Here is a 27,757-nt window from a genome sequence, read left to right as displayed (position 1 = left end):
CCCTCCAGTCACTTGGTAAATTTCAGGCCAATAAGAGACTCAGACAGATAGATAGATTGATAGACAGACAGACAGACAGACAGATGTGAATGGTGCCTCAGGAATGACACTTGAGGTGGTCCTCTGGGTTTCATGTGCGCGCGCGCACACACACACACAATCTCCTAACTCCACACCAAAGGTCTAGCAGCTAAGAAAGATTTCTCACTGAGTCACGGCATGTGCAGAGTGAGGCTGAGCTACTCCTTAGGAACTCTCGGTCATTAAGAAGTGGGGCACAGGGTTTGAGTTGCAGAGATGGCTCAGCAGTTGAGAGAACACACTGCTCTTACAGAGGACCTGAGTTTGGTTCCCAGTACTTAGGCTCCATAAACCACTTGTGATTCCAGTTCTGGGGATCTGATGCCCCCTTCTGGACTCCATGAGTATCTGCACTCACAGACACAGACACAGACACAGACACAGACACAGACACAGACACACACACACACACACACACACACACACACACACACACGTAATTAAAAATAAAACAAATAATTTTTAAACAGCAGGAGCAGACCCAGGGAAGGCTCAAGTGAAGCCTGGTCTGCGGCCCCTCTTGGCCGTGTCTTATGGGAAACAATGGGACTGTGTGCTTCTCTTCTAGCGAGACAGACCATGGGACCAGTCACCAAATGTCCTGTTCTTGAGAAAGCCCTCACCACCCAAAAAACCGGAAATCTCAGTGGTCTCCTAATGGCATGCGAATACTGTTCTCCTTGAGCTCAGATTGTATTCTTAGAAATGCTTTGCAGGCATGTCATTGTTTACAATGTTAAGATACAAAAATGTGAATATGCTCTCCCCTTCATTATGAACTATCCCCTTAGCAGTATAAATAAAGCATACACTTATTTTTTTAAATAAGTGTTTTTTTAATAAGTGCTTTTGAGACATGACTCAGCTTGGAAAAAAAAAGAGCATGGGTTCTTATCTTAGAAATACCTTCAGGGTTCCTGGATGCAGCCCCTACCCCAAGGGTAAGCACCATTTGGACTTTCCTGGTCCTCACTGCCTTGATTCTCCAGATATTTCCATCACTTACAGAATTATCTCTAAATACTATGGCTGGTTTTGCCTGGTTATGGACATTTAATAGAAAGTCTCTTATAGGGTCATTCTGCATGCACCACTATAGGACTGGTTCTTTTGTTCTGTTATTGTCTATGCCACCTCTTTATAATCATCAGCTCACAGCTAAGGTCTCTATTTACAAGACGTGCCCCACCCCACCCCCAACCCCTGCCATATACATGCATCAAAGTGGATTTATAAAACAACCACACTTTCCCTAAAATACTCCAACACAGCAAACAACTGTACTTCCTTGGAAACTGAAACTGTCTACAACACTTAAGGAGCTGTGGCCAATTCTCCACCTTTTCAATCTAAATATTATCTTAATATCAGTGTGTCCTTTTTTTTTTTTTTTTTTGTAGCATTAAACATGAAAGAACTATAGTCAACCTGCCAAGCAGGTAATGGTTCTCAAGCACCATATTCTTAATATTTTTGCATAGCTGTTTTCATTTGAGCTGCGACCTACTTAGCATAGGCTAGCCCCAAACTTGCAATCCTCATGAATCTGCTTCCAAGGGCTGAGATAACAGGTCTACATTACCTGATCATGCCCAGCTCTGCATAGGATTTCTCTGTCCATGAAGCCTAAATGGCCTTTTAGTACAGACACAACTTCACATCAACCTTTGAGCACTTGTGCAGTTTTCCCACATAGCTTTTCAACCTTGTAGCCTCCCTGCATAAACACCACTGGGATCCAACAGGCTTTGGAGCCCGTGATGCTCACACCCTGGTTATCTGATTTTTAAACCAACCTTGTGCCCTAAGGTTCTAGGATTAACACTTTGCCGTAGAGATGGACAGCCTACATCCTTCCTAGATTAGAGGCATATACCTGTGGAAAGGACTGTAAGCTTTGTCACAGGTGAAAGCAGTCTTGGTGGGCTTTGCCCTTGGACACACCACGGATACTCTCTGAGATTAACCTTGAGATAGACTAGGTGGAGCCATCCTGGGCCTGGAATTCAGGAAGCCTACCTGGGGACCCCACCTGGATTACAGTGTTTCTAATCAACGCTCAATGGGAGAGGGAGACCTCCCCTTGCACGTGACAGACAGGCAGGTGGAGGGGACAGAGAGAGGAGCAGCTGGGTTAGACTGGGCTTGAGTGCACATGGATCGGGAAGAGGATCAGTGAACAGGTGGACCAGGGCGCAGACCAGAAACACCAAGGGACCCGGCCCATGGAACAGATACCAGAAGTTTCGCTCTTTTTTTCCCTTTAACCTCTTTTCCCTCTTGTGAAAGCTATTTGGGTTGTATAATAAAGTTTAATTGTTAAGAAACCGAGCCAGCATATACCTATAAGTCTTTAAATGGAAGCGTCTACTTGTCATCATAAGTATTTGGAAAGCCCGCTCTGTTTGTATCTATGGCATCCACAAAGTGCCTTACCTCAGTTTACCCAGTGCCGGGGTGCGGGCTCTCTCTAGCTCCAATGGCACTGCGCAGTGTTTCCCATTCAGATTAATGTAGTCTCAAAGCTGTATGGATGATGAGCTCCATGTCAAGCATCCAGATGGTAGGATCTGACCCGCATGTAAGTTGCGAGATCTGTTCTCCCATTTTATTCTTTCCATACAATGACGCGCCACAGCAAGTCTATGTCAATTCAGTGGGCTCCCACCACTGAGCCCTTGGGGGGGACCAGGGGTCTTATTCCTGTGATGAGATAAACTCCTTATACTGGACGGAGTGTGCCCTGCTTGTAGGAGTCGGCCTCTTCTCTCAGCTTGCTCATCCCTCCCTCTTACCTCGACTTTCTAGGGTGGTTTCTGTGGGGCTCATTTTCACACTGAATCACACCCCTGTTCTCTGAGCCACCTGCGTGCATCTTACTTTCCCAGATGGGTCAGAAGCTCCTTGGACAAGAATTACGTCCTTTCCTATCCCTGATACTGAGCCAAAGACACAGTAGGTACTGGAAAACATCTTAGCTGATGTATTCTAAAGCAGAACCCTTCCTCCCTTGTGGCTGGCTCATGGTCCACATCTTTTTAACATGTCAGGTTTCGGTCACTCCATGGAGCGCCTCTATAACTCATTCATATAATGGGAATTGACTTTGGAAAAATGAACGATTCATTCCTGTGCATTCGTGGGTTTTTTGTTTGTTTGCTTGTTTGTTTGTTAGGTTTTTTTTTTTTTTAGGTTAAATCTTATTTTCAAGTTTTCTGCCAAGTAGAATGTTTAATCCCCAAACTTGGGAGAAGTAAGGCAAGAGAGTCATGATAGGATTTAGGATTAAATAGCAAGTTTCAGGATAGCCTGGGCTACATAACAAGTATCTGTTTTTAACAAAACAAAACAACAGAGAAAACCAACACAAACAAACAAGAACCCCCCCCACAAGAACAACTTCCCAATGGGAAGCACCTACAAGACACTTCCAAGTGTTTGGAAGGCTAACTCTGTCCCTGTCTACTGCATCTACCAGGTACCAACTTCCTGTGGTTCCAACTTCCTGTGGTTACCCGGTGCCTGGAGCACCGGCTTTATCTAGTTCCCATGATACTGGGCTGTTTTGTTCCAAATTAACGTGGCTTCCGAAATCACTAATAAACTTCCTCAAAAGAATCAAGCTGGATAAATACGCCTACAGAAGTGCTTCAACAATGTAGTAGCCTTTCGTTTGGTGGTGAGAGTATGTTTTTCGTAATGACACTGGTTAACCTAGAAAATCTCCATAAATTAGAGCATTAAAAACAAAAAAAAAAGGCGGCAGGGGGCTGAAGAGATGGCTCAGAGGTTAAGAGCACTGACTGCTCTTCCAGAGGTCCTGAGTTCAATTCCCAGCAACCACATGGTGGCTCACAGCCATCTATGATGTAACCTGATGCCCTCTTCTGGCCTGAGATGTACATGTAGACCACTGTATAAATAATCAATAAATCTTAAAAAAAAAAAAAAAAAAGGCTGCATTTAAGCTGTTGTGCTTCCCCCCTCCCGCCTACCCCCAAATAGACAAAATTAGTCAGGACTGCTTTAGTGGTGTGGGATCATCAAAAACAAAGCTCACCTTCTCTGGCTCCCGTGCAGATTCACTGCACTGTCCCTTCCACACTCCTTTGGGAGGGCAGGGCCCGGAGCACAGCAGACCTGTGAGGCTCCAGTCCAGCCCCCAGGCTAGCAGGTCCAGTGCTCACAGGCAAAGCCAGGTAAGGAGCTTAGCTCCCTAGCAACCTAAACACAAACGTCCCTAATAAAGTAGATTACACGCTGCTGATTAACTCCCACATGGATGTAGTACTGGCCCAGCAAAGGGTTCATTTTTACATCCACCCAAACTAAAGGGGCTGATGGAGGAAATTCTTTTCGCCTGGGATGCATCCATCCTCGTGTTCTCCCTAGAACACCATGGTGAAAACAAAATGTTCCAGTACGGGTGGGGGTGGGGATGCAACTTCCTACTGGCCCTGCCAATGACATCCTCATCCCAGGAAGAGAGGGTCTCCTTGTCCTCTTGCTTCCCAAGCTCAACATGGGTTGCCAAGATACCAGCCCTGAGCAGTCACCCCAGAGGTCCCTGCATAACAGACTCTGGCTATCCCACTATAAATAAACCAGCTGAGATTTCAGTTACAGATTATCCCCTTGGGACCCTAGCTTCTGCTCGTAATCCTCGGGACTCTTGAGCGGTCGGACAAAATGGAGTTTTCTGAAAGCCAACTAACTGGGTTTGAAGTCAGGCTCTACCGCGTTCTGCTGTGAGGCCTCTCTTTAGGACGACATTCCTACTTTTTTGGGGTGGTGTGAAGATTGAGTTACAAGTATGTAAATTGCTTGAAGTTGACCTTGGTGATTGGGAATACTCTCTGGAGTGGTTGGTTTTACCATCATCGCTGATCTAAGACTGACCCTAAAGTGGAAGAGGAGCACTAGCCCTCCTCGGAGCCCCATCTCTCCACTGTCCTTAACTAGACCCACTAGCCAGCTATGATAAAATGCCCTTGAAACCAACCAGAAGGTTGGGCTCACGCCTCAGCCCATGCTCAGCTAGCACCATGGTGTCTGGGCCCGCGGTATGCAGCACTGTGCCGAGAACAGACTGCAGAGAGGAGGCACACCTCGTGGTGGGCAGGAAATGGAGAGTATGGATAAGGGGCTGGGGTGAGATGTGTTCCCCCAAGGATCCTGTCCCTTCTGTCAAGTCCCACCTCCTGAGTTTCTGTCATCTCCCAATGGCATATCAAATTCAGTCTGGAGCCCTCAGGATCCACTCACTTTAATGATTTAAATATAAGAAAATAAGATGCCAGGCAACAGATATTAGATGGAAAAGCTTCATTGTATGAGCATGGGGAGAGAAGGAAAGAGGGAGGGGTATCTGAAAGAGAGAGAGAGAGAGAGAGAGAGAGAGAGAGAGAGAGGAAGAGGAAGAGAGGAAGAGAGAGGAAAGAGAGGTGAGAGGGAAAGGAGAGAGAAAGGGGGCAGGAGGGAGAGGTAAGAAAAAGAGCAGTAGGTGAGTTTGTCCTTTTATATGGCCCTGGGTAGGGTCACGCCCCCATGGCAGGTAGGCAATGACATCACAGGTGGGCAGAATGAAGCAGAATCCTAACAGGCATCTTCTCAATGCCCCACCTCTGAACTTTTGCACTGAGGACTAACCCTCCAATACAAGAGCCTCCGGAGAAACGTTTCAGACCCAAATAATAACGTCATCTATTTCTGTATTGGCGAGATGGTCCCCAAATGTGACCTTCCTTGGGAACAAGAAATAGAGAGGCTTTAGAAAAAGTCCCTGGTATCTGGAGAATGAGCAAAGGCATTCTTAACGCTGTAAGAAGGCCCTGCTCTGTGCACATGGCTTGTCTTGGTCCAATGCAAACTATAGGCTAAAAAATCTGAAGAACAATCTCCCTAATTCCTAGGAACATACAACCACATATGTGACTTTTACATCAACCAGCTATAGGTACAAATTTATAAGTAGGTCTTATGATTAAGAAACAAAAATTATGTGTCACAGTATGTGTCCTCGTAACTGGATGAGCTTCTCGGAAGACACAAATCAGTAATTTCTTGCTTACTGCCCTCCTCATCGCGTGCTTTTTAGATGACAGTCAGGCTATAAGAGCTTGGGCCAGAGCTGTTGTCAACAACAACATGGGCTCAGGCTGGGCGATAAGCAGTCCATCTTTTCTCTTTATGAAACTGGCATGCCTAGGGGTCAAGTATCCCAACAGTCATTTCTCAATTCTATTTCATGAATGGTTGTCCAAAGAACACAAAGACACCCACGAGAAGTGTGGCAGTAAGAAACACAGCAAGGTTCTGAGTCTGCTTGGGGTCTCTCTTTACCGAAGGCACTGGAACAAGGATGAGGAACCAAGAGATCTCCTTGCCCACTGCATGTGAGAAGATGTGATTCAATTATTAATTTTATTAGTTCTTTGTCATAGAGTGTCATATGTAGGACTCTTAGTCACTGAGAATATGTTTGCATTGAAACTGTGATTAAAAAAATAATAATGCTCTTAGACTGGGAAGCAGTGCCTCAAGCCTTTAATCCCAACACTCAGGAGGCAGAAGCAGGCAAATCTCTCTGAGCTCAAGGGCAGCCTGGTCTACAGGACAGGCAGGGCTACACAGAGAAACCCTGTCTCAAAAAACAAAAAAACAAAAAAACAAAAACAAAAACAAAACAACAACAAATACCAACAACAACAACAGCAAAACAGAAGGACTTGTAGACAGGCCTGGGTTGAGGTAGGAATTTTTACCAAATTGAGCTTTGAGAAAAAAAAACCCAAACAGTACACAGAAGTCCTACCCACTTCTTCATCCATTCGTGCCTTTGCAACGGGTAAGACTAGAGCATCCTTACTGTGGGTCCCTGGTGAATTTCACATTCACAGACCCTTCATGTCAGATTTGGGTGAGATCTCAAATGAGATATTCTGAATTTCCTCCTGTCCTTTGCCATCTTTGATTACTAACGAGCAAATCTACCTCCCACAGAAGCGTTTCCGGGCAGGCCTCATACTCTTGATACACAGTGTTCTCTTTCTGGTAGATCATGGTCCCTAAAAATCAATAGGGTACTGCGAACTCAAATGGCTTGGTGGGCTGTAGCCACCAGCTGGCAAGATCTTCAAAGTTAGAGCAGTGGTGTTGTCCGAAGTACCAGAGCCCACCGGAACAGAAAGTCTGGGCGGGGCGAGAATAGGCCATTGCTGAGAAATCTCAATAGAGAAGGCAGAAACTTCTCCCTGGAATGCTCCCATGTGACTCTCTCTGTGCAAAACATCACACCACTATCAAAATTCAATACCCAATCTAAAAATAGGCACTCTAAAAAAAGAGGTAAATCCTGAAATCCAATAGACGGGGGGGTAGGGAGAGGTTGAGAGGGCTGACGTCAAGCACAAGGAAACTGGCTTTGTTTGGTCAGCAGGTTAGATAACTTTGGCTTCGAGTTTTAGATTTCTACACAAAACTTTTCGTTGGGATTGGGAAATGAGCAGCTGGCATAGAAGTGTGCCCGTCACTTACCGCAATGGGCATCAGCCTATGTCCTCGCCCCCGCGCCCCCCTACCGTTAGCCCAGAGCTCCCCCGTGGACAGCTCTACACTAGGCAGGAGAATCTTGTTCCTTCTTCACACAGGCCTCTGGATACAGAGCAAATGGAACGGCTATGCCGACTTCCCCTTCAAGGCCTCTCATGGCCTCTGGGCTCCTGGGTATTGTGAATAGCTCCCTCTGATCCCCTGCTTTTCCTCCTGCACAGGCTGCGCTTTCTAAGTCAGCACTGCCTAGGACATCTGTAAAGAGGTCGTTTCCAGAATGAGTCTGGACACGGGCTGCGCTTTCTAAGTCAGCACTACATAGGACATCTGTAAAAAAGTCTCTTCCAGAATGAGCCTGGACCCTAGCTTGGCACTGTTAATAGTTCTCAGCCAGGATCCTGCCCTGGAAGTTGCCTTTCACCCAACTTCCCAGTCTGAGTCTGTTGTTTCTGCACATTCTGGCATTCGGGATCTATTCGGGATCTATTCCTGTAAAATCTCTTGTTCCCTAAAACTCTGCCACCACCCCCAACAGTAACCAGGCAGAATCCATCCCTCCCCTAGCCTTCCCAACGGTGGCCCGCATCTACCCCAGGAGGCAAAAAATGGGTACTGTGATCTGAACCCCAGCTGCATCAATGTGAAGGCGGACAGAGCAGGACTGCTCAGCCCGATGGGGAAAATAGACTATGAAGGTCATCCTGCCTCAACACACAAGGGGGTTGTATGAGCACACACCCACACACACTACCTCGCCTCTACACAACCTAGTTTGAAAACTAGTAGCATTAGAATAAACAAATAGCTTAGAATAATGAGTAAGTATACTCCTTCATGTCGGAAACCACATCAAACACACCCACTTAGAGGAACACGAACACACACACACACACACACACACACACACACACACACACAGTGCTTAACTCTTTTTTTTAAAGATTTATTTATTGTTATGTATACAGTGCTCTGCTTGCATGTCCACCCGCAGGCCAGAAGAGGGCATCAGATCATACTGCAGATGGTTGTGAGCCACCACGTGGTTGCTGGGAACTGAACTCAGGACCTCTGGAAGAGAAGTCAGTGAGTGCTCTTAACCTCTGAGTCATCTCTCCAGCTCCAGTGTTTAACTCTTGGTTTGTATTATGTCGATGTCGATGGGTTATTTATAAGCCACAATCAAGTTTCTATCATAGAATATGAGACAGACATACAGAGTAGGTGGTTCTATTTCTGAGAGGCCAGGGCCAGCCCTCGCCGGGCAAAGATGAACAAAGGCCACGGAGTCAGAAGACACTTCTGGCTGGCTTCAAGTCAGCCCCACCAGAAGCCATGCATTTGTGGCCACCTTCAATCTCCAGTGCCAAAACTTCTGTTGCAAGGCCTTTACACAGTCTAGAAGCCAAGAAATCACCCAGCTAAAGACCGCCCAGAGCAAGGGGAGTAGGAATTCTGTATGACCGATGCCAATTTTAGGAATATATGCATCAAGTATGTGTTATTTCTAAAAATCTGGAAGCACACACACAACCTCTGTTTTCACAATAATCATTTGAATTACTCTTTCTGTCCTTTTTTAACTTTCCAAAAATTCTCCAAAGAGCAAGTATTATTGGGCTTGGCACGGTGGGGCATGCCTTTAACCCCAGCACTCAGGAGGCTGACACAAGTGGACCTCTATGATTTTGATCCAGCTTGGTCTGTGTAGTGAGTTCTAGGGCAGCCAGGGCTATGTGGTAAGATCCTATCTCAAAAAACAAAATCAAAAGGAGAGCCCTGGGTTTGGGAACGAGAACGAAGCCAGCACTCTGCACCCAGCAGCCCAATGAGCATGTGCCTACAAGGTAAGAACACAACCTCCCCTGGCCACCACTACATCCTGTGACAGGAAATGTGGTGCGTCCTGATGTGGCACATAGTAGGTGGCCAATACACCATGACTGAACGGAAGAATGTGAGGCCCCACCCTAGCCCATTCTGGGTGAGGCAAGACAGTGCAAACCCCGGGGGGCTTGCTGGACAGGCAGCCAAGGCAAAAGGACGGGCTCAGTTCAGTGACCAAGACCTTGCTTCAAAATGGAGCATGATGCAACACACTCCACATGTATCTCTGGATTCACACATTCATGTGAGGCTGCACACGTGCACACACACACACACAAAGTATAAATGTGCACACACACATACATACACAAAGTATAAATGTGCATATCACCCCATCCCCAGAAATTGTGTTGTCCCCTCTAATCGCTGAAGCACTCCCACCCCACCCCTCCACAGACTCGGGCCTTAGTCCTCCTCAGGGCAAGAGATCAGAGCTCAATGACTTTAAACACTGACCCTTCTATGAGAGTCTCCGTAAGCCCTCAGTTGCTTGCAGGGCACAGAGGCCCCTGAACGTGTGAACTGGCCAAGCAGGAGAAATGGCATTGTTGCCTGTTACCATCACACAGGATGCTCTTCCGCACTGCACCAAGAAGAGGGGCTTTCTAGAGTTTTAATCACTTGGGTAAGCCATTATGCCACATAAAGCCAGGAGCATCCACACTGACTCACTTCACCTAAACTTGACCAAGATGAACAGCCTGACACTTCTCAGAATCTCCCACTGGCAAGCGCACTGGTTTCCAGCTGGCTGCTAATCCAAAGCAACTCCCAGAATTGAACAGCTCGTGCCTCCCAGCACCCCAGAAACAGCCACCAAAGGGGTCAAAATCCCCCCCTTGAACTCCTCCTGGGCCCTGCCAGCTCCAACATCACGTAATCCAGCAGCACCATGGCCCACACTGGAGATTGCTTTCTCTGCTCTCTTAGATTGGTCTAAATTATTTCTTAGATTCGTTTAATTATTTCTTAGATTTGCCATTTCTTTTTACAACTCTGCCAATTGTGTTGTACTCCGCCACATTTTTTTTTCCTCTGTAGGTTTTGCTCTTCTGTTAGAAGTCAAAACAAATATCAGAGTTCCTAGAAACTACCAACTCTCTCCTGTGTTGTCAACACTTGCTCTGGGCTGCTCTCCCCTTGCCCACAGAGGTTATTAAACCACATTTGAAAACCATCTTGAATTGCTTTTTAACGAGTTTCCATGGTGCATGTTCCCTGGGGCTTGAGGGGGGCACTGGCCAGCGGAGATCCTGTAAGAGCTCCGGCCTGTTTCCTTCACAGCAAAGCCCTCCAGGATTTGGCTTCCCAGGCCTGGCAGGAAATGCCAGAGGGTGGGGGACGGGTACAGTGTACAGAGCTGCGAGTTTTAAAGAGGCAACACCATGGGGGAAATTGTCCGAGTCAGGTTTTGTGGGATCCAGTTGGAAAGGATGGTTTTGTAACAGGGAACATATAATACAAACACACAGAATCTCAAAGGGCCTGGGAATTTTAATTTTCTGTTAACCACAAAATCAAAATAAAGCCACCTCTTGGGGGGAAATCTCTGAGCTCCGACGGCCAACGGAACAGGCAATTTCTGGAAAAGTGACTTCTCCACCGAACTTTAACCTGGAGCAGGAAGGCCACATCTTTCAGAGCCTCGGGGATCACCTCGGCCCCCTAAGGAGGGTTCACAGCACTGCTGTCCCTTTCCTACCAGCCTTTGACATTATTTTCCTTATTTTCTTAGCATGCATTCCCTCCTCCCAAACCTCGCCTCTTTCCTTGCGTCGGTTTTTCCACAATGAAGCAGGACATGGGCACTGTGAAGTCTAGTATAGGGAAAATGCCAAAATGAAATCTAGAAAGAATGCTGGAGCCATCTCTCCGCACCCACCTTCTTCTCAGTGTCAAGCCTACTTCATGGTCCAGTTGTGTAGCTGCTTCAGCCTGACTCGGGTGCTCTAGAACCCCCGAAGGTGCACAACACAGCAGCATCTCAAGTGTAGCACTGATGGAAAAGTAATTTGTGGCTTTCCTGATGGGCCCGTCTGGCCATTGTCATTGGCTCTGGAATACTGGAATCACTGCACTTGCTTCTTACCTTCCAGAGCCTGTGGAAGGAGACTACAGCATACTCACCAAGGACAGACATGTCTCACTCTTTGAATTTGGCTTGGTCCCTCAGAGGGGTGCAGCTGCCAGACTTGACTGGACAGTCATGGCTAATGCCAATGGCTCTGTATAGTCAGTCACCATCACTTATTGCCAAGTAAGACATGGGACCTTACTTTACACTATCCAAGTTCTGCCAGCAAACCTGTACACGGCACACAGCTTAAAGCTCGGCCTAATCTACCAGGAAGGTCTCAAAGCAGTTTCCAGAAGAGCTATTTCTCCACATAGAAGCCCAAGTCTGTTAGTGACTTCTCCATTGCTGTGATAAGACACCATGACCAAGGCAACCTAAGAACACAGAGTTTATTTTTGCTTATGGTTCCAGAGGGTTAGAGTCCATGGTGGCATAGCAAAGACACGCCGAGGCAGAAGCAGCAAGTTGAGGGCTCAGGTCTTGAGCAGCAAGCAGGAAGCAGAAAGCACACTGGGAAATGGCGAGAGGCTTCTAAACCTCAAAGCCCACCCTTAGTGGCATTGTTCCATCAACAAAGCCCCACCTCCTAAACCTCCCCAAATCCTGCTACCAGCCAGAAAGCAAATATTCAAACTTCTGAGTCTATGAGGCTCATTCTAATTCAAACCAGCCACAGGAAGGCTCAGCCAAAAGCTGGCTTAGCCCTGCTACTGTTCTGCAAGCTCTGGTCAAGGATGAGACAGAAGTCTTAATAGGCTTGAGACAGATGTTTGTGGGTTTGAATCATATATGAATACTCAAAACCACAACTTTATGGTGGCTGAGGGGTGGCGCTTTTTCAGGAAAAAAAAAAAAACATTCAAGCAATACTGGAAACTGACCATGGATCACGGCTGCCCTTTCTGCTTCCAGTCAAGCCTGAACCTCATCCTTCCAAAGCACCTTTGCTCCACTACACCCTGACGAACAGGGGCTCCGGAGTGCTCTTGGTTTGAATGTCAATGGAACTCTAAGGATCTATGTAGTGTGACTTTACTACAGAAGCTGATATGTGGCCCCAGCCCTGGACCCAGGCACCCAGTCACCCTTCCTCAAGAGAACCTGTGTTCTGCCCATAACCCCATGCGCAGCACCTACTTCTGTCAGGAGGATAACAGCTACTCTTTAAAACCATCACTTATGGTCAGTAGAGGCCAAGTCAGTTTTTAAAAATTAAAGTTGGGATCTTTAAGGTGATTCTTCATAGAGTTCCTTTTATTAGTAAATCAAATTATCATTTATTAAGAAAAATGTAATGCATAGATGTTCTGTAAAACAAGTGTCAGCTTGCCTCTGGGACTGGGGCAACCAGACACCAGCCTAAGAGAAGATAAACAGATCTCTGAAGTGCAGAGGAAGGTTGTTCTCTTTCTTCCGCCAGCTACCTAGACTCTCAAGACAATGCCAGGCCATTTCTTCTGCCATAAATAAAACTCATGGCATCTTCAATGCCGCTTTGTGTCCCAAAGAGAAGCCCCGACCCCTTCGGCGCATGTTTTCTGTAGAAAACGGTGACACAGAAGATACCTCTGCCGTTTCTCATTTGCCTGCCACACAGACCTTCAACTGTGGCTTTCCAAGAGCCACCATATGTAGGAGCCCCCGCCCCAGGAGGCTTCATGACTAGAGCCAGATCTTTTAGACTCCTGGACCTTCTGATGACAAGTTCAAAGAAAGAGCGGTAATGTGGCTCCCTCTCCACACAGGCCCCTCAGGCAGTGAGACAGCTATGGGCTGGAGAGACTGGTGGGGCTCAGCAAAGACAGGGTCGCACCAGATCAAGGCCTAACTGTTGACACTGGAGACGCAATCCCAGAGGCCGGATGAGCCACCAGGTTTGACTGCCAACATGTACGGCCTGTGGACAACAAAGCCTCTTATTCATAGTCCAGAGACAGCGCATGAGACTCTGTGTTCAACTCCTATGACCACCCCATACACACACACACACACACACACACACACACCATACACACACACACACACACACACACACACACCATACACACACACACATACACACACACACACACACCATACACACACACACACCATACACACACACACATACACCATACACACACACACACACACACACACACACCATACACACACACACACACACACACACACACACCAAGCAACAACAACCGTAAACCCAAATAAACAAATGAAAAAAACAAAAAAAACCCTGACAATTGGTTCTCTGAGACAATTTTTCTCAGTGGTACAAAGAGAAATGTAGAATAAGTTGGTGGGGGGTGTTGTTGGTGTTGGTGTTGTTCTAAGGACAAACCAAAAAACTTTCCAAGCCCTGATTGTGACAGTAAACACATACTGGATGTGAATCCATGTGATACGGACCGTGGATAATAAAGACATACAGGACCTGAAACATTTCTCTCTGATCTTGAGTTAAGTTCTGAAAGACTCAGACACAGTGGCTCATCATGCCTGTAATGCCAGTACTCAAGAGGTGGGGACAGAACCACTGCAAGTTTCAGGCTAGCGTGAACCGAACTTCAGAATGAGGTCCCGGCTCAAAACCAAACTCACAACAGCCATTCCATTTGGGGGTGGGGGTGGGGTGGGAAGCAAGCCCAGCCTATCTCTGCACTTCCGTTGCCACACTGGACTCCGCATTGGTACACACACATGAACTTACACTAACCTGTTGGGCATTACACAACACAAACTTAAAAAGAAAATAAAGTTTAGCCACCAGTCCTGGGCTTGCTCAGAAAAAAAAAAACAGATTCTTATGGGAAGGGGTTCTCTGAGGGCAATTTCATGAAGGGAGCAACCCTGGTGTGCCTGAAAAACAAGCTGCAGACTATCTGGGCATTTTCAGGTGTCCCTCACTTTTGAGGAGACCAGAAAGGTAGGAAAGCTTGCCTATCAGTGTTGCTCAATGTGGACTAGGTGTGGGCTATGGGCTGATGGGAAATGTAGGGGCCAGATAAGTTGGCCAATAGTGGATTAAACTAAGGTGATCTTTCTTTTTTACACTGCAGGACTCTTCAGGGATTCGGATAAACAAATGTGTCCTGTGACTATTGAACAAAAGCACAGGCCACAGAGTCATTTATTCTTAAAGCTCGTCAAATGACCAGGGTTTTCAGAAGCAGCCTTTGGGGGATTGTGGGGTGAAGAGGCATTTCTGAGGGCAGGAACGGGGTCTTGTTCAGGACCAAGCATATGGGAAACAATCAATACAAATAGAATAAAAGGACTCTGAATGAAAAGATGTGTACTTCCCTTAATTCTGAGTTCTTAGAACAAAACAGCGGGAATGTATGCTAGAGAGCCAGAAATCACACACATGCATGCACGCAAGTGCATGCACACACACATGCATGCACCCATGTGCGTGCATGCACCCGCGCGCACACACGCACACACACACACACACACGCATGCACACACACGGGCACACACACACATACACACACAGGCACAGACACAGACACACATATGCACACATGTATGCATGCACACAGGCACAGATACACATATGCACACGTGCACACATGCACATGTACACACAGAAGCACCAGTTGTTCATGCTGAATGCAACCCTTTGTTATCTAGGCTTCAGTCAGGAGCAGGTAGGAGTCTGGATTCAAACTGTCTTTGCCTTCTAAAGAGCCCAAATATTACAAATCCATAATGCATCCTAGAAGGCTTCCTCCCACACATGTCCCAAAAAGGGAAAATAAAAATAAGAATTTCATGAAGAACATGTGCTTTTTTTCTAAGAATAACACCAAACTGGCTGGAGGGGGGCGGGGGCGGGGGTGCTCTACAATGTCCTTATAGATCTCCTCTCCTTTACTGCCACCTGCTGTCCAACTTTATAATGCTTGGATTTCACTGTGGAATTCCAAGCATTTGTTTAGATTCAGCATCTCTTATGATATCACACAAGTTAGATGGATTTTGGTAGCTTTCGCCTTTATTTTTTCCTTCTGAGCTGAAAGCAGCCTAGAAGTGACTTGGCTGTTGATAGGCAGTTAAAAGCTGGAACAGGGTACACACGGTTTCTGTTGGTTTTTCCAATTGAGTCAACAACGGGGTTAGCCATTTGCCTTTGTGTAGCAGCTACAATCTACAAAGTGGGCAATCGATCTTCTCGTCCCTTCACGGGAGCGCACACTGAATGGAAAAGCCCCAAGCCCTCAAAGAAGGCTGCATTCAAACGTGCCCCTGTCCCTGCTCTGCCATACAAAGTCTAGGAGAGAAGCAGGCAGATGGTCAGAACCTGCATCTCACAGTTGAGACACAATGTGTCATGCTCTGCAGTGATACCCGAGACAGCCAGCCGCCCCCTTCTTAAGCGTACCTTGGTCTGGAAGCAGCAATAGAGTTGGGTTAGATACGGGTGTTTCCGAGCCAGAGCCAAAATCCTCTTCTCCGTCATTGTGCAGTCCACGTCATCATCCTGGAGGATGACGTCCTTCTTTAGGACCTTCACAGCATATACTTCATCTTTGCCCTTGAGTTCCGCCAGCATGACCTGCAATCAGGGTTAACCGTCTGGTCAGTCGATGCGCGCACAGCATCGCATGGGGTCAAATACCTAAAAAGCCAATTGCTTTTCCCTTTCATTTCATTTTGAATGAAGATGTTTAAGAATTTAATATTTTAAATGGTTAGGGAAACTACCCATCCTAATCAGCTACTATTTTTTTTTCCATCTCTGGCACAGTGCTCAAGTAAGAGAAGTTCAGTGCATAGGGGTTAAGTAATTATCCCCATCTCCATCAGCATTAGTGGCATTGTGATTATTATATGCTTTCTATCTCTTTCTCCCTTCTATGCTTCTCCGCTCACTTTTCCCCTCTCTCTTCCTTTCTTTTGACAGGTCACACTATGTGGCCCAGGCTGGCCTTGAACTCCTGGCACTTCTGCTTCAGCTCCCAAAGCGCTGATGTTACAGCTGTGCCCTGCCATGCCACACGCAGAGACAGCACTTTGAGAAGAAGCAATGCGTTATATGCTATATGTATTTTTCTACTAGGTCTCCACCACTGTCCCGGTTGCTGATACCCAGTTCAAAGTAAATACACTCTAATTTATGCTGCTATGTCCTTCATATTAGAGACAGGTTTTATCAAACTAAGTTCCACACAAGCTGCACTGGGTGCTTTTGGACACAGCTTAAAAGTTTCTTTGGCCTTGTGTCCTTGAAACAGAAATTGTCAGAACTAAAGAGTTAAACATTTTACGTATTTCCTAATTTGTAAGAGGGCTATACTTATCCACACAGTGTGTCGTTTTCGTATGTACAAGAGCAGAGGCCACTTTCACTTACAATGTTTTTTTGCTTACTTTCTCTTATTTAACAAGTGGGAGATAGCATCTTGATTTTGTTCTCAACTTGCAGCCAACCTTTCCGGATTATTTATTTTCTAATCGATTTGCTTTTGAGGAGAGTTACTCTTCTCTTCTGTCTAGTTATTTGCTGGCTTGTGTTCTTTCTCCTAAGTTAGTACACATATGATATGGAAAGACAAATCTCTCGCTTTCTACACGGGCCTCCCACGCCCGCTGCACAGCAACTTGTGATTTTTTCTGACTGAACATAACCCTTGATCTTTGTGGACTTAAACCTGCCCTGTGTTTGCCACTATGGTTTCTTCCACAGTTCTGCAGGTGAAAACACAAATGCTTCCCCTGACAGCTAATGGGTGGGTCTACTTTCTTGACACTTGCCTCTCAGTCTGTATTTTCATTGATCTCCAAAAGTCACGGGCCATTCTCCTTTTGGAGGACTCTGAGGTACACTATTTCAATGTTGCTGCCGAAGTGAAAGAGCAACACCCAACAAACTTGAGAGGTTGGGGAGTCTGTCACCTACAAAGTACAGCCTGTAGGGCTGGCTCAACCCTTACTGCGATGGCTGGGAATTTTTGCCCAAGAAAGTAGCTGAGCGCTCCGAGTGGTCCAGAATTCCTGTTGCCTACGTCACACGCAAGCCTGGAAGCTCTGAGCATGCTCATTTCCCTAGAACCTTGCTCAAACTCAAACCTAGCTCTGGCTCACAGACTAAGCCAGAGTCACTCCTAAACCAGAAGTCTGGGGTCTGTTTCTTATTTAGCTAACTTTTAAAGAATGTGATTGCTTCAACAGTTGCCATCTGTGTAAATTCCAGTTACCTCGCTGCCAGGTGATCTCAGGACAGATAGAGGCAGGCGAGGGCCTGCAGTGCAGGCTCTGTGCCTGGGGGCTTCACAGCGCCTTCCTCAGAATGGCCCTGGAATGGTAGACTAGGCCTTCCGCTCAGGCAGCAGACTGCTTCCCAAAGCCCAGGATACAGGAGAGCACATGACTCCTAGAGCCGTCTGGTCCCCAAAGCAGGGCCTCTGTTTCATGAGGTCCCCAAAAGGCAACTCCCACTCCCACCCGCCCAGGCAGAGCTTCAAGAAGGAGAAAGAAGTCTGAAATGCTCCCCGGTTTCCTGGGCTCTTTGTCTTTTTAAAAATCAAATGTTTGCGTCTTGTCAGCCCCATCGCTGAGCACACTGACCAGCACAGCCCCCCATGAGGTGTTTGATGCAGCGGAGAACAGGGAAAAATGTCGAGGCCAGAGGCCCCAGATCTACTGCATGAAGGGGCGGGGGGGGGGGGGGAAGGGAGGGACACATGGAGAGAGAGAGAGAGAGAGAGAGAGAGAGAGAGAGAGAGAGAGAGAGAGAGAGAGAGAGAGAACGCGCACAGGCCCTTTAGTAAGCACCAGGAAAGTCAGTTAAAGGACATTCAGCTTCCAAACACCTACGTGGTAAGTTTGCTCTGAACCTGGACTTCTCCAAGGACAGGGCTCAGAGGTCACGCTCCATGCCTTCCCATGGAGAGCGCGGCATTTCAGATGGCTTTCTGCCCAAAGGAAGACACGTGCTGATGGGATTGACGGTGGAAAGTGGAGCACATGCCAAGCGCATGGAACCTCAGTGTGTGCTCGCTCCCTCCCCCCACCCCCTTTCCCACCTGCTAAATAAGAACAGCTGAATCCTACAGAGAAGAAACGCCCATATTCCCACAGCCGATGAAGGGCAGAACTGGGCGCCACACATCAGCCACAGGTTAGCGCCCTCTCGCTCCAGATAGGAGAAGGCGACAAGCTTAGGTTGGACCGCCCACTGCGGAACCAGCGCTAGTACGCATGCGTACCACTGACCTTGCCAAAGCTGCCTTTGCCCAACACCTTGATGAAGTTGAACTCGTCCAGGCCCAAGCGCTTGGCCTGGCCTTGCCGGACTTCGCCGTTTTCGCCGGGGCTCGCCATCTGGCCGTCGGTAGATGACGAGGCTCGGTGCTCTTCCCCTCGGTTGTCAAATGACAAGGCCTTCCGGATGTTGTTTTCAAGTTCTTTTAGTTCTAGAACCAAGGATAAATGGAGGCTAGATTAAAGTATACCTCATGAGCCGTTTGCGTTAAGACTCAATATTCAGAGCCGGGCGGTGGGTGGCGCATGCCTTTAAACCCAGCACTCAGGAGGCAGAGGCAGGCAGATCGCTGTGAGTTCAAGGCTAGCCTGGTCTACAAAGCGAGTCCAGGACAGTCAAGGCCACACAGAGAAACCCTGTCTCGAAAAACTAAAAAACAAACAAACAAACAAAAACAACAACAACAAAACAAAAACAAAAAAGACTCAATATTCAGAACCTACAGCGCTCGGCTGTCCCTCAGAGGCAGAGCCAGGGCTACCCTGTAGGGACCTTTAGCTAACATCATTTCCTTTGGGACCTAACGTACAACAAGGCACCAGTCTGCAAAGAGATGGACGAGATGGCTCCCGACCTCGCCGGGTTCACTGCCACCAAAGGCCCCTGAGGTCCTCCTAGCAACCTTCTCCATAATTTCAGCATGGTGAGAATTCAAGCCTTCTCTGGAACCCTGCAGACCCAGAGGCAACAGGCGCCCCTCCCTTCAAGTTTCCTTTGAAGATGAAGAACAAACACTCAGACAACACAGGCGCAGTCGCCACTGGTGACAGACTCACTCACAGGGGCTAGGAAGCCTTTGTTTTCTGAAGGTCTTTACTTAGCCTTGATGCTGGCTTTTCTCTGGAAACGTGTCCCCCACACAGCTACCTAACAGAATGAGCCACGGGCTTATCCTGGACAAAAGAACAGCTTCCTACAGTGACATGTCACAAACTTATCTCTGATGGAGCAGGAATTCTGGAGTCCGGTTTCACAACTCTCAGATGGGCTTGCAGTCTTCTGGAATATTTGACCTACATTATTTAGATGCTAGCACTACGAGGCACTCTGACCGTTCCTAGCTGAAGAAGGCCTGTTAGCCTTAGACACTCATTCACAGAGTAAATGGGTGTCTGACACAATCTTACTGTAAAAGATTTCCCTTAAGTAACGGGGGGGGGGGGGCAGGGGGGGCTACAGACCGGAACAGTGCTTATAGCGTGGAATGCGGACAGGTGAGTGAGCAGCACCTGTGGACAGGAAGGTCTTGGCCTCCTCTCCAGAAGGACGTTAGTCATAAGGGCCTACGCAGGGGACCTGGAGCAGAAGGACAATATGCAAGTCTACAGACATCCCTAAGATGACAGATTCAGTGGCGGCATAGCTACCTATGCCATTCACTCCAAAGTGTGACTTTCTGTCTTGTTGGGAAGGCCTCAGTTGCTAAGAGCATCTTGCAAGGTAGAACCCAGAGGTCTGAAGACCCCAAAGCTCAAAGTCAGTGTCTTTCTGAAGCCTTGTAATGGAGGACAGACAGCATCTGGCTCATCTCTGTTTTGTGACACAAGGTTAGTAGGACGGTTTCGCATCCATTAGTTCTCATACTAGGCTGGGATGCATGGTACCTGCCTGGCCCGGTACATCTGTCTGGACAGAGGCACCCCCCCCCCGCCCCGCCCCCAAGAGGCACAGCAGGCAGCACACCAGGGCAAGAGCCAGGCCTGGAAACCAGGGGTGCATCACTGACACAGGTCTGTTATCACTGGACCCGTATCTCTGAAGTTCCAGGACGTATGGATATAAAGAGAAGGAAACAGAAAGTACCTCACGGGGCCAGGCTGGAATCTGTAAGCTGATTACTGAGGAATAGGTGGACTCTCTAGTGGGGTGAAAACACAGAAAATGAGAGCAACCCAAAGACAAGCTGAGATCCACTGTTTCATAGTCTCGAGACTGGCAAATGGCCCCCGGCGACTGTCCTGGGTGCAAAAGCCTACGTTACAGTGACGACCTCCAATGAGGATTGCTTAGTACAGGAGAGAGGCACAGGCCTGTCCTGCCCACCAGCTTAGCTCTCGGCCTCAGGGCATGAATTTCAGCTCTGACCTTCCATTTCTCAGCCTGTTACCTGGGCTGAGCAGCGGTACAGAGCTGGTGTGAGTAAAAACATTAAGAGGCAAGCACACAAGAAAGGCTACCGAAAATTGAGGCACCGCCGTGCTGTGAGGTTAATTCCTGCCTTGAAGGTGCACGTAGCTCTTTCCAGGGACACTAGGGGCACATCTGTCACCAGAAAGGGAAGCTTCAGACTGGAGTCCTTGCTTAGCTCTAGCATCTCAGAGTCCATAAACTTTATTCTTATACATATTATGTTTTAAGCATCGTTAGCCCCAAATCACCCTGATCTCAAGTTCTAGGGTGACATGAGGAGAGTTAATGGGAGTATTAATATAAAGGTGTCAGTATTCTGACACCTCTAGGTCCAGATAGAAACCAAAGGAGGGGACAGCAGAGGGCAACGCACCACACATGCCTGCCTCCCTCTGATCCTAGGCTGGAGGGAACGGAGGCGAGCCCTTCCAGCAAGCGGGCCCAGAAAGCCTTGTGGCATGCGAGAACTGCCACCACACCAGCATGGAAGTAGTGCGTGGGGACCTGATGGTGGGGCTGCTGGCCACACCCAATCACAAGTGACAGACATCAGAGGTAAGGGGCAAATCTAAGGGTCTCACCCTGGTCACAAGGGGAGGTGGGCGCTGACTTGGATCGGTCGTCTTCAGATGGGGAGTTCCCAGAAGCCGGCTGTGGGGATTCAGCACCAGCCACGAGCTAAAGAGAAGAAGGGCAGGAGATGGGAGAGTTGTGAGAATGGGAGGCTTGTGCCATCGGAAGCACCATTGCACCAAACGGAGGCCCAGGAGCATAGCGGTGTCCATCAGACGGAGAGCAGGAGCTTGGGGTTTCACGTGCCAGTGCAGTGGAAAAACAACAAAACAAAACAAAACGTGAAAGATTTTCACTGCCTCAGTATTTATCCTCTCCAAAGACAGATGACCTTTTAAAGCAAAGCTTGGCTTCAGTCTTTGTTACAACACCCTCACACCTCCCCATTCCCATCCCTACCGTCACTCCCACCCCCACAACTATCTACACAAGGCCAGTTCTCTCGCCAACTTGATGTGATATTGACTAGCTCTACCCAGTGTGATGTTTATTTGTGATCTTATTCACCATTATACCAGTAACAGCATGCAGGTGCATATTGGGTGGGATTCTCTATTCAGACTTTCCGGTACTTTCACTGCCCCTAGTGGCCATACGAAGTACTACACATAACAGATGCTCAGTAAGTATTTTCAGATGCAGTCAAGCCTGTTGGCATATTTTAGTGGAGGATTCCCAGTCACTTTTGTGCCAGCATGGACTTGGAGACCACAAGCATCTCTGCTCCCTCTACTCTGGTCCTCCCAAGGGTCTTGTCTAGCAAAAGGTCTGAGACTCCTGCAGAGACCACTTAACTTCTGACCAAGGACACAGCTCACCCCCACCCCCCATCCATCAGAATACTTAAGCATGACACCAGGACTGTTACTGCAGTGAAATGCTTCCAGCAGGGACATTCTCCAAGAAGGACTCTCTGGTGCTCATCACTGCTACACTGGCACCAGAGTCTTCACCCACCCTGTCTCTTCAGGAGGCCCGAGTACTATTGGCTTGTGTCACTGGCTTTACAACTCCAGTAACCCCGGGCCACCAAACAAAGAGTTTTTTTCCCCCCAGAATGATTCATAGAACTCACAGAAGCCACCCAGTGTTTCAGGTCTCACGGTTAGCTAGGGGAGGATAGTTTCTGCAGGGCTTGCAAAACAGCTTTGTTTGTTGGGAAGACGGAAGAGACAGTTAAAAAGGATAAACGTTATCCAGCAGCCTCCCCCCGCCCCCATGAGTGGGAACGTGGCTTTTCTGGGGGCACTAGGGAACAGACATGAGCAGGTTCAAAACCAAGAAGAGTGGGGAGAGCAGGCTCCTTGGAAGGTACTTCAGGGAACCTGAATGGTGAAGGCTGTGAGGAACCTAGGGTCACACTGCTCTTCTGGAAAAGGACTTGGAGAAGTTTGACATGTGGCGGCTACACCCTCCCATCCACCGCAGCATTGATGCCGAGATAGCACTTCTCTGCTTCTCTGATAACCTATTTTCCAAAGGCCTCTTAAAGTTTCCAGACCAGGTATACCATGGCTGAAGCAGAGCCCACTAGAGATGCCGTTAGCTCTGTTTACATCTGTAGGCCCTGACATGCCCCCCCCCCCCGTCAAAAAAAAGTTAGAAAATACAACTAGTGCTAGTGACACTTAGAACGTCACATGCATAAATAGGGCTTCAATCTCTAAAGAAAGGCTATGTGTTCTCAAGTGTTTCTCCATCACTCAGTGCTAGAGAGCTAGCACAAACCATATTTTCCGTCTGAGGCAGCTGGCCCATCTGTGCACTGGGGGGCCAAAGTCAGACACTAACAGTGCTTCGGAATAGTTCTAGAAGCAGGTTGGTTTGCTTCAGTGTCTAGAGCAGTGGTTCTCAACCTGTGGGTCGAGACCCTCAGGGAGGAAAGGGGGGAGCCGAAGGATGCCACAACCATCAGAAAATGTGGATATTCATGATTCACAGCAGTGGCAAAATTACAGTCATGAATTAGCGATGAAAATAATTTTTTCGTTGGGACTCACCACAACATACAGAACTATATTAAAGGAAGGTTGAAAACCACTGGTCTATAGTGTCATGCTTTTTCTAGAAGGTACTTCAAGGTCCTCATCTCAAAGCTTGTTTTCTTTTGTGAGCTTTTTATTCTGTTGTGTTCCTGAGAATCGAACCCAGGGTTTCATGGACACGTAAAAAAAGTACTCTGCCACCAAGCCACCCCTAACCACATATAGCTCCTAAGGTTTTGCTCTGTCGCCCCCTTCCTCCAATTCTGAGGCATAAGGAGACTTTTGTGTTATCTGGCCTCTTTCTGCAAACACATGATATTTTGCGTAAGACACCTAGAGGCAGGAATCGTGCGTGGCACCCTCACTCAAGAGTACCTGCAGAAGCAGGCCCAGAGAGTGTTCTAGAACCACCAGTGGCCCCTACCTTTTTCCTCCTCTGGCCGCTGTTGGTGATTTTGTCTGGAGTCACCCCAAGGTCAGCCAGCACTTTGGCAATTCCTCTGGCGTCCACCCCGCAGTTGGGGGCCACATTGGTCTCACATCGACGGTGAACGTTCATTTTGCAGACTGTAATGAAAACGGAGGACAGATATTCAATGCTCACGCCTAAAACAGGACCCTTTACCAAATTACAGAAGTAACCATGCTCATCTGGCAGAGATTGGAAAATGAAGAAAAAATAAAAATAGACAAACGCACCACCCATCCCATTACAAACAATACAGTCACCCGCCAGCTGCCTTACAGAGACTGTCTGGAAGATGTTTCTGCCTGTTTCGCCCTGGTATTTTTCCTACATACATGAAGAAAGAGCGAGCAGATGGTGCATTTCCATGTGCCTTAGGGGAGCAGGACACCCCCTTTGTAAGAACCATTTTTTCACTGACCTAAGCTTGATTCTGGGCCCAAATGGATGCCCAGACTTATGTGGTCTGGCCACAGCTCTGCGGTGTGTCATATGACACAGGGAGCTCCCCGGTAATCATTGGAGCCCCTCAGCCAGCTTCGCAAAGAGCCAGAGGAAAACAAACAGGCCTGAAACAGGCCAGAGTGTTTCTGTTTGTCCTGTGCAGGCCTACCCTGAGAAGAAACATTGAATATGAGCTTTATTGCCGGGTTTTATCAGATCCTAGCTAGCCCTGGGGAAACATCAAGGCAGACCACTGTAGTCAACTCATTTTTCTCATTTCACATGAGGCCTGAGCTGGGAGCACTGTGGGCCTTACACTCCATAGGCACAAGCTACCTCTAAGACACTAACATCACAGAGCATTTACTGCCAGCCCTTCGCCCTAGGATATCATATCTGGTTATCAAAGGGGAAAAAAAAACATAAAATAGTTTGAGGTGATAGAGCAACAACAGATCTCGACTCTGGCATGGCAAGGAGAGCAACCCGGAAACGATGCCTAATACGCTGAAGAGAAGCTGAGGTCGCAGCTCAACGGCAGACGCTTGCCTACCTGCCTATGCAGAGAGCCCCGGGCTCCATCTTGGATGGCGGTGAGGGAGGGGCAGCTGAAAGAGACCTGACTCCTAAAGGTTTCCTCTCCCTCCTGAACCAAACTGTGGCCCAGGCCTGTGGCCCATGAGCCTTCGGAAGGCGCTTGAAGTCTGAACTATCACACAGGGTACAACAGACAGCGCTTATTGTACTCAACGATGGCCCTCAACTGCAGAGGACACGACGCTGGCACTGGGCAGCTCAGTTGCTACAAGCGGTCTGCTCTATTCCTGGTTATCGTTATTAACCTCTTATTGTGCCTAATTTATAAGTGAAACTCTGTCCTAGGTATGCTATAGGAAGAAACACGGCATATATAGAGTTTAGGACCATTTCCAGTTTCCGGTGTCCGTGGGGGCTCTTGCTAGCATCTCCTGCCACTTCCGTGAGGGCTTTGGAGTGAATCCACTTCCTTGTACCGCAGTATATTAGCCTCAGGCACAGACAATTTTGGAACAGGGAAAGCCACTGTAGTAGAATAGGGGGTGCCCAGTGATAGCCAAGTCAGCTGACCAAGCACACAGAATCCCTAAGGTGTGTCCACCTAGCACGAGAACATCAAACTATGTGTGGCAAAACCGAGAAACGGCTGATGCCACTATTAGATCCGGAGACTTCAATGCTCTGTCAGGGAGGAAGAGAAGACAGCCAATCACCAAGGCCACAGCTAACTGTTGTGATGGCATCAATCACCTAGACTATCTCACCCAACAGAAAGATGCACATTCTCTTCAGGCACACGCGAAATTTTCATTTTACACAACCACATGCGGAATGGTAAAATGCCTCAAAAGCAAACTGTTTTGGAAGATGTGACTTTACATCCCGGCCTGCAACAGACCATCAGATGAGGTGTACATGGTTGCCATTGGGCCCAGGAGCTACAGCCTAGGGGTGGGATTAGCTGTTCAAGAGAAGCAGTTGCTATAGAGACATCCATCACTATACCTAGCTCTGGGGCTGCAAGCATGTGAAGTCGTGCTAGGCCAGTGAAGTCGGGAGTGGTCCAGCACTGCCAAATGGGCAGTAGGCTTTAGGGCAGGGGGCAGGCCATGTCTATGATGGGTCTGAGGCTGGGGATGAAGTGGTGCAGGAGCTCCATGGCTACTCGAGCCGTGGGAGTTGGGAGCATCATCCAGCTACCCACCTGTTCCTACTAAAACACTTATCTTCGTGCTACCCCATCAAGACCCGAAACAGCTACCCTACACAACTCAGGCTTCTTCCTGGGGATTCCCCTCGGTAGTTGGACGGATGAGGTCCAGGAGAAGGGTGATCATCACAGCAAACTACAACTTCAAGAATGGGAAAGTGGAGCCAGACTCGGTGGCACACGCCTGTAATCCCAGCACTCGGGGAGGCAGGGGCAGGCAGATCTCCATGAGTTCGAGGCCAGCCTGGTCTACAAATCGAATCCAAGACAGCCAGGGATGTCTTGAAAAAGAAAAGTGAAAGCCTGATCATACCAGGGTGGGCTTTGAGGTTTCAAAAGACATTCCCAGTGTTCTCTCTGTTTCCTGTTTGTGGATAAAATGTGATCTATCCCCTGTTCCTGCCACCATGTCCTCGCCCTGCCATTACGGGCTCTAACCCTTTGAAACCAGGAGCCCAATTAAATGGTTTGTTGTTGTTGTTGTTTTATCAGTTGCTTTGGTCATGATATCTTACCCCATCGATAGAAAAGTAACTAATATAAAAGCTCAATGCTATTATAAGCTCAGCTTTTCTGAACTCTGAATTATAAACGTGATGCAGTTCTGACAAATTGATTCCCAAAAGGCAAGAAGCCCAGAGCAATCAGCCCAGTACTGGATGGAGCAGAACAAAGTCAGAGGACTGACGTGCATCCTAAGACTGACTATCAAACTACAGCAGTCAGACCAGGCCAGAATTAGTTAAAAGACAAAGTGGTCTTTAGGACAGAACCCAGAGCCCAGAAAGGGGCCCACAAAAACAGTTTCCGATAGTTGGCCAGCCAGCACAGGCCACATAAACAAGGAAAGATAGCTCTTGCCACGGTGGTGCTGGGACAGCTGACATCGCATGCAAAGCAAACAAAACTCTCACACGGAGGGGACTCAAAATGGACCTTAGACCAAACATAAGATGGAAAATTATGTAGCTCCCAGAAAATAACAGGAGAGGGGAGATCTGGGTTACCTTGGCTATAAAGTTATGTTTTTAAATCAAAGACCTGATGTAGCAAAAACGAACAAAATAAAATAGAACCAAAAAAAAAAACAAACAAATTAATGGTGAGCTAGACTTCATTAAAATTGAAGACCTGAAGACAAGCCACAGAGTAGAAAAATATATTTACAAAATATGTGCCCTATTAAGTCCTAGTATCCAAATTAGACAACACCCAACACTCAACAACTAAATTAAAAACGAGCAAAATATGTGGGTAGAAAACTCACCAAAGATACTCAGATGGCAAATATATGCAGATATTGTACGTGCTGTGTATCATTAAGGAACCACTAATTTAATTAGAGAGTGTCCTAACTAGGATTTCTATTGCTGTGATTAAACCAACATGACCAAAGCAACCTGGGGAGGAAAGGGGTTTTTTGGCTTACATGACCACAACCTAGTCCATCATCAAAGGAAGTCAGGACAGGAACTCAGGCAGGGCAGGTACCTGGAGGCAGGAAGGCACTGACACAGAGGTCGTGGGAATGTTCTGCTTGCTGGCTTGCTCTCCA

General features: G+C 47.7%; 1 protein-coding gene across 2 annotated transcripts in view; it reads right to left on the bottom strand.

The window, feature by feature from the left end:
* Window positions 1-27,757, bottom strand: part of PRKCE (protein kinase C epsilon) — a 489,899-nt gene that overhangs the window by 147,849 nt on the left and 314,293 nt on the right. For both annotated transcript variants that reach the window (XM_084793145.1, XM_084793146.1), the window contains exons 7-10: window positions 23,970-24,112; window positions 21,569-21,665; window positions 18,809-19,008; window positions 15,975-16,148 (exon numbers count right to left, since the gene is read on the bottom strand). In XM_084793145.1, coding sequence (XP_084649271.1) covers window positions 15,975-16,148; window positions 18,809-19,008; window positions 21,569-21,665; window positions 23,970-24,112 — 614 coding nt within the window. The remainder of the gene's footprint in view (window positions 1-15,974; window positions 16,149-18,808; window positions 19,009-21,568; window positions 21,666-23,969; window positions 24,113-27,757) is intronic.

The sequence above is a fragment of the Acomys minous genome, assembly GCF_964271855.1.
Source record: "Acomys minous genome assembly, chromosome: 8".
Taxonomy (NCBI): Eukaryota; Metazoa; Chordata; class Mammalia; order Rodentia; family Muridae; genus Acomys; species Acomys minous.
Note: the sequence above shows the minus strand (reverse complement) of the source record. Positions and strands in the feature narration are given on the sequence as shown.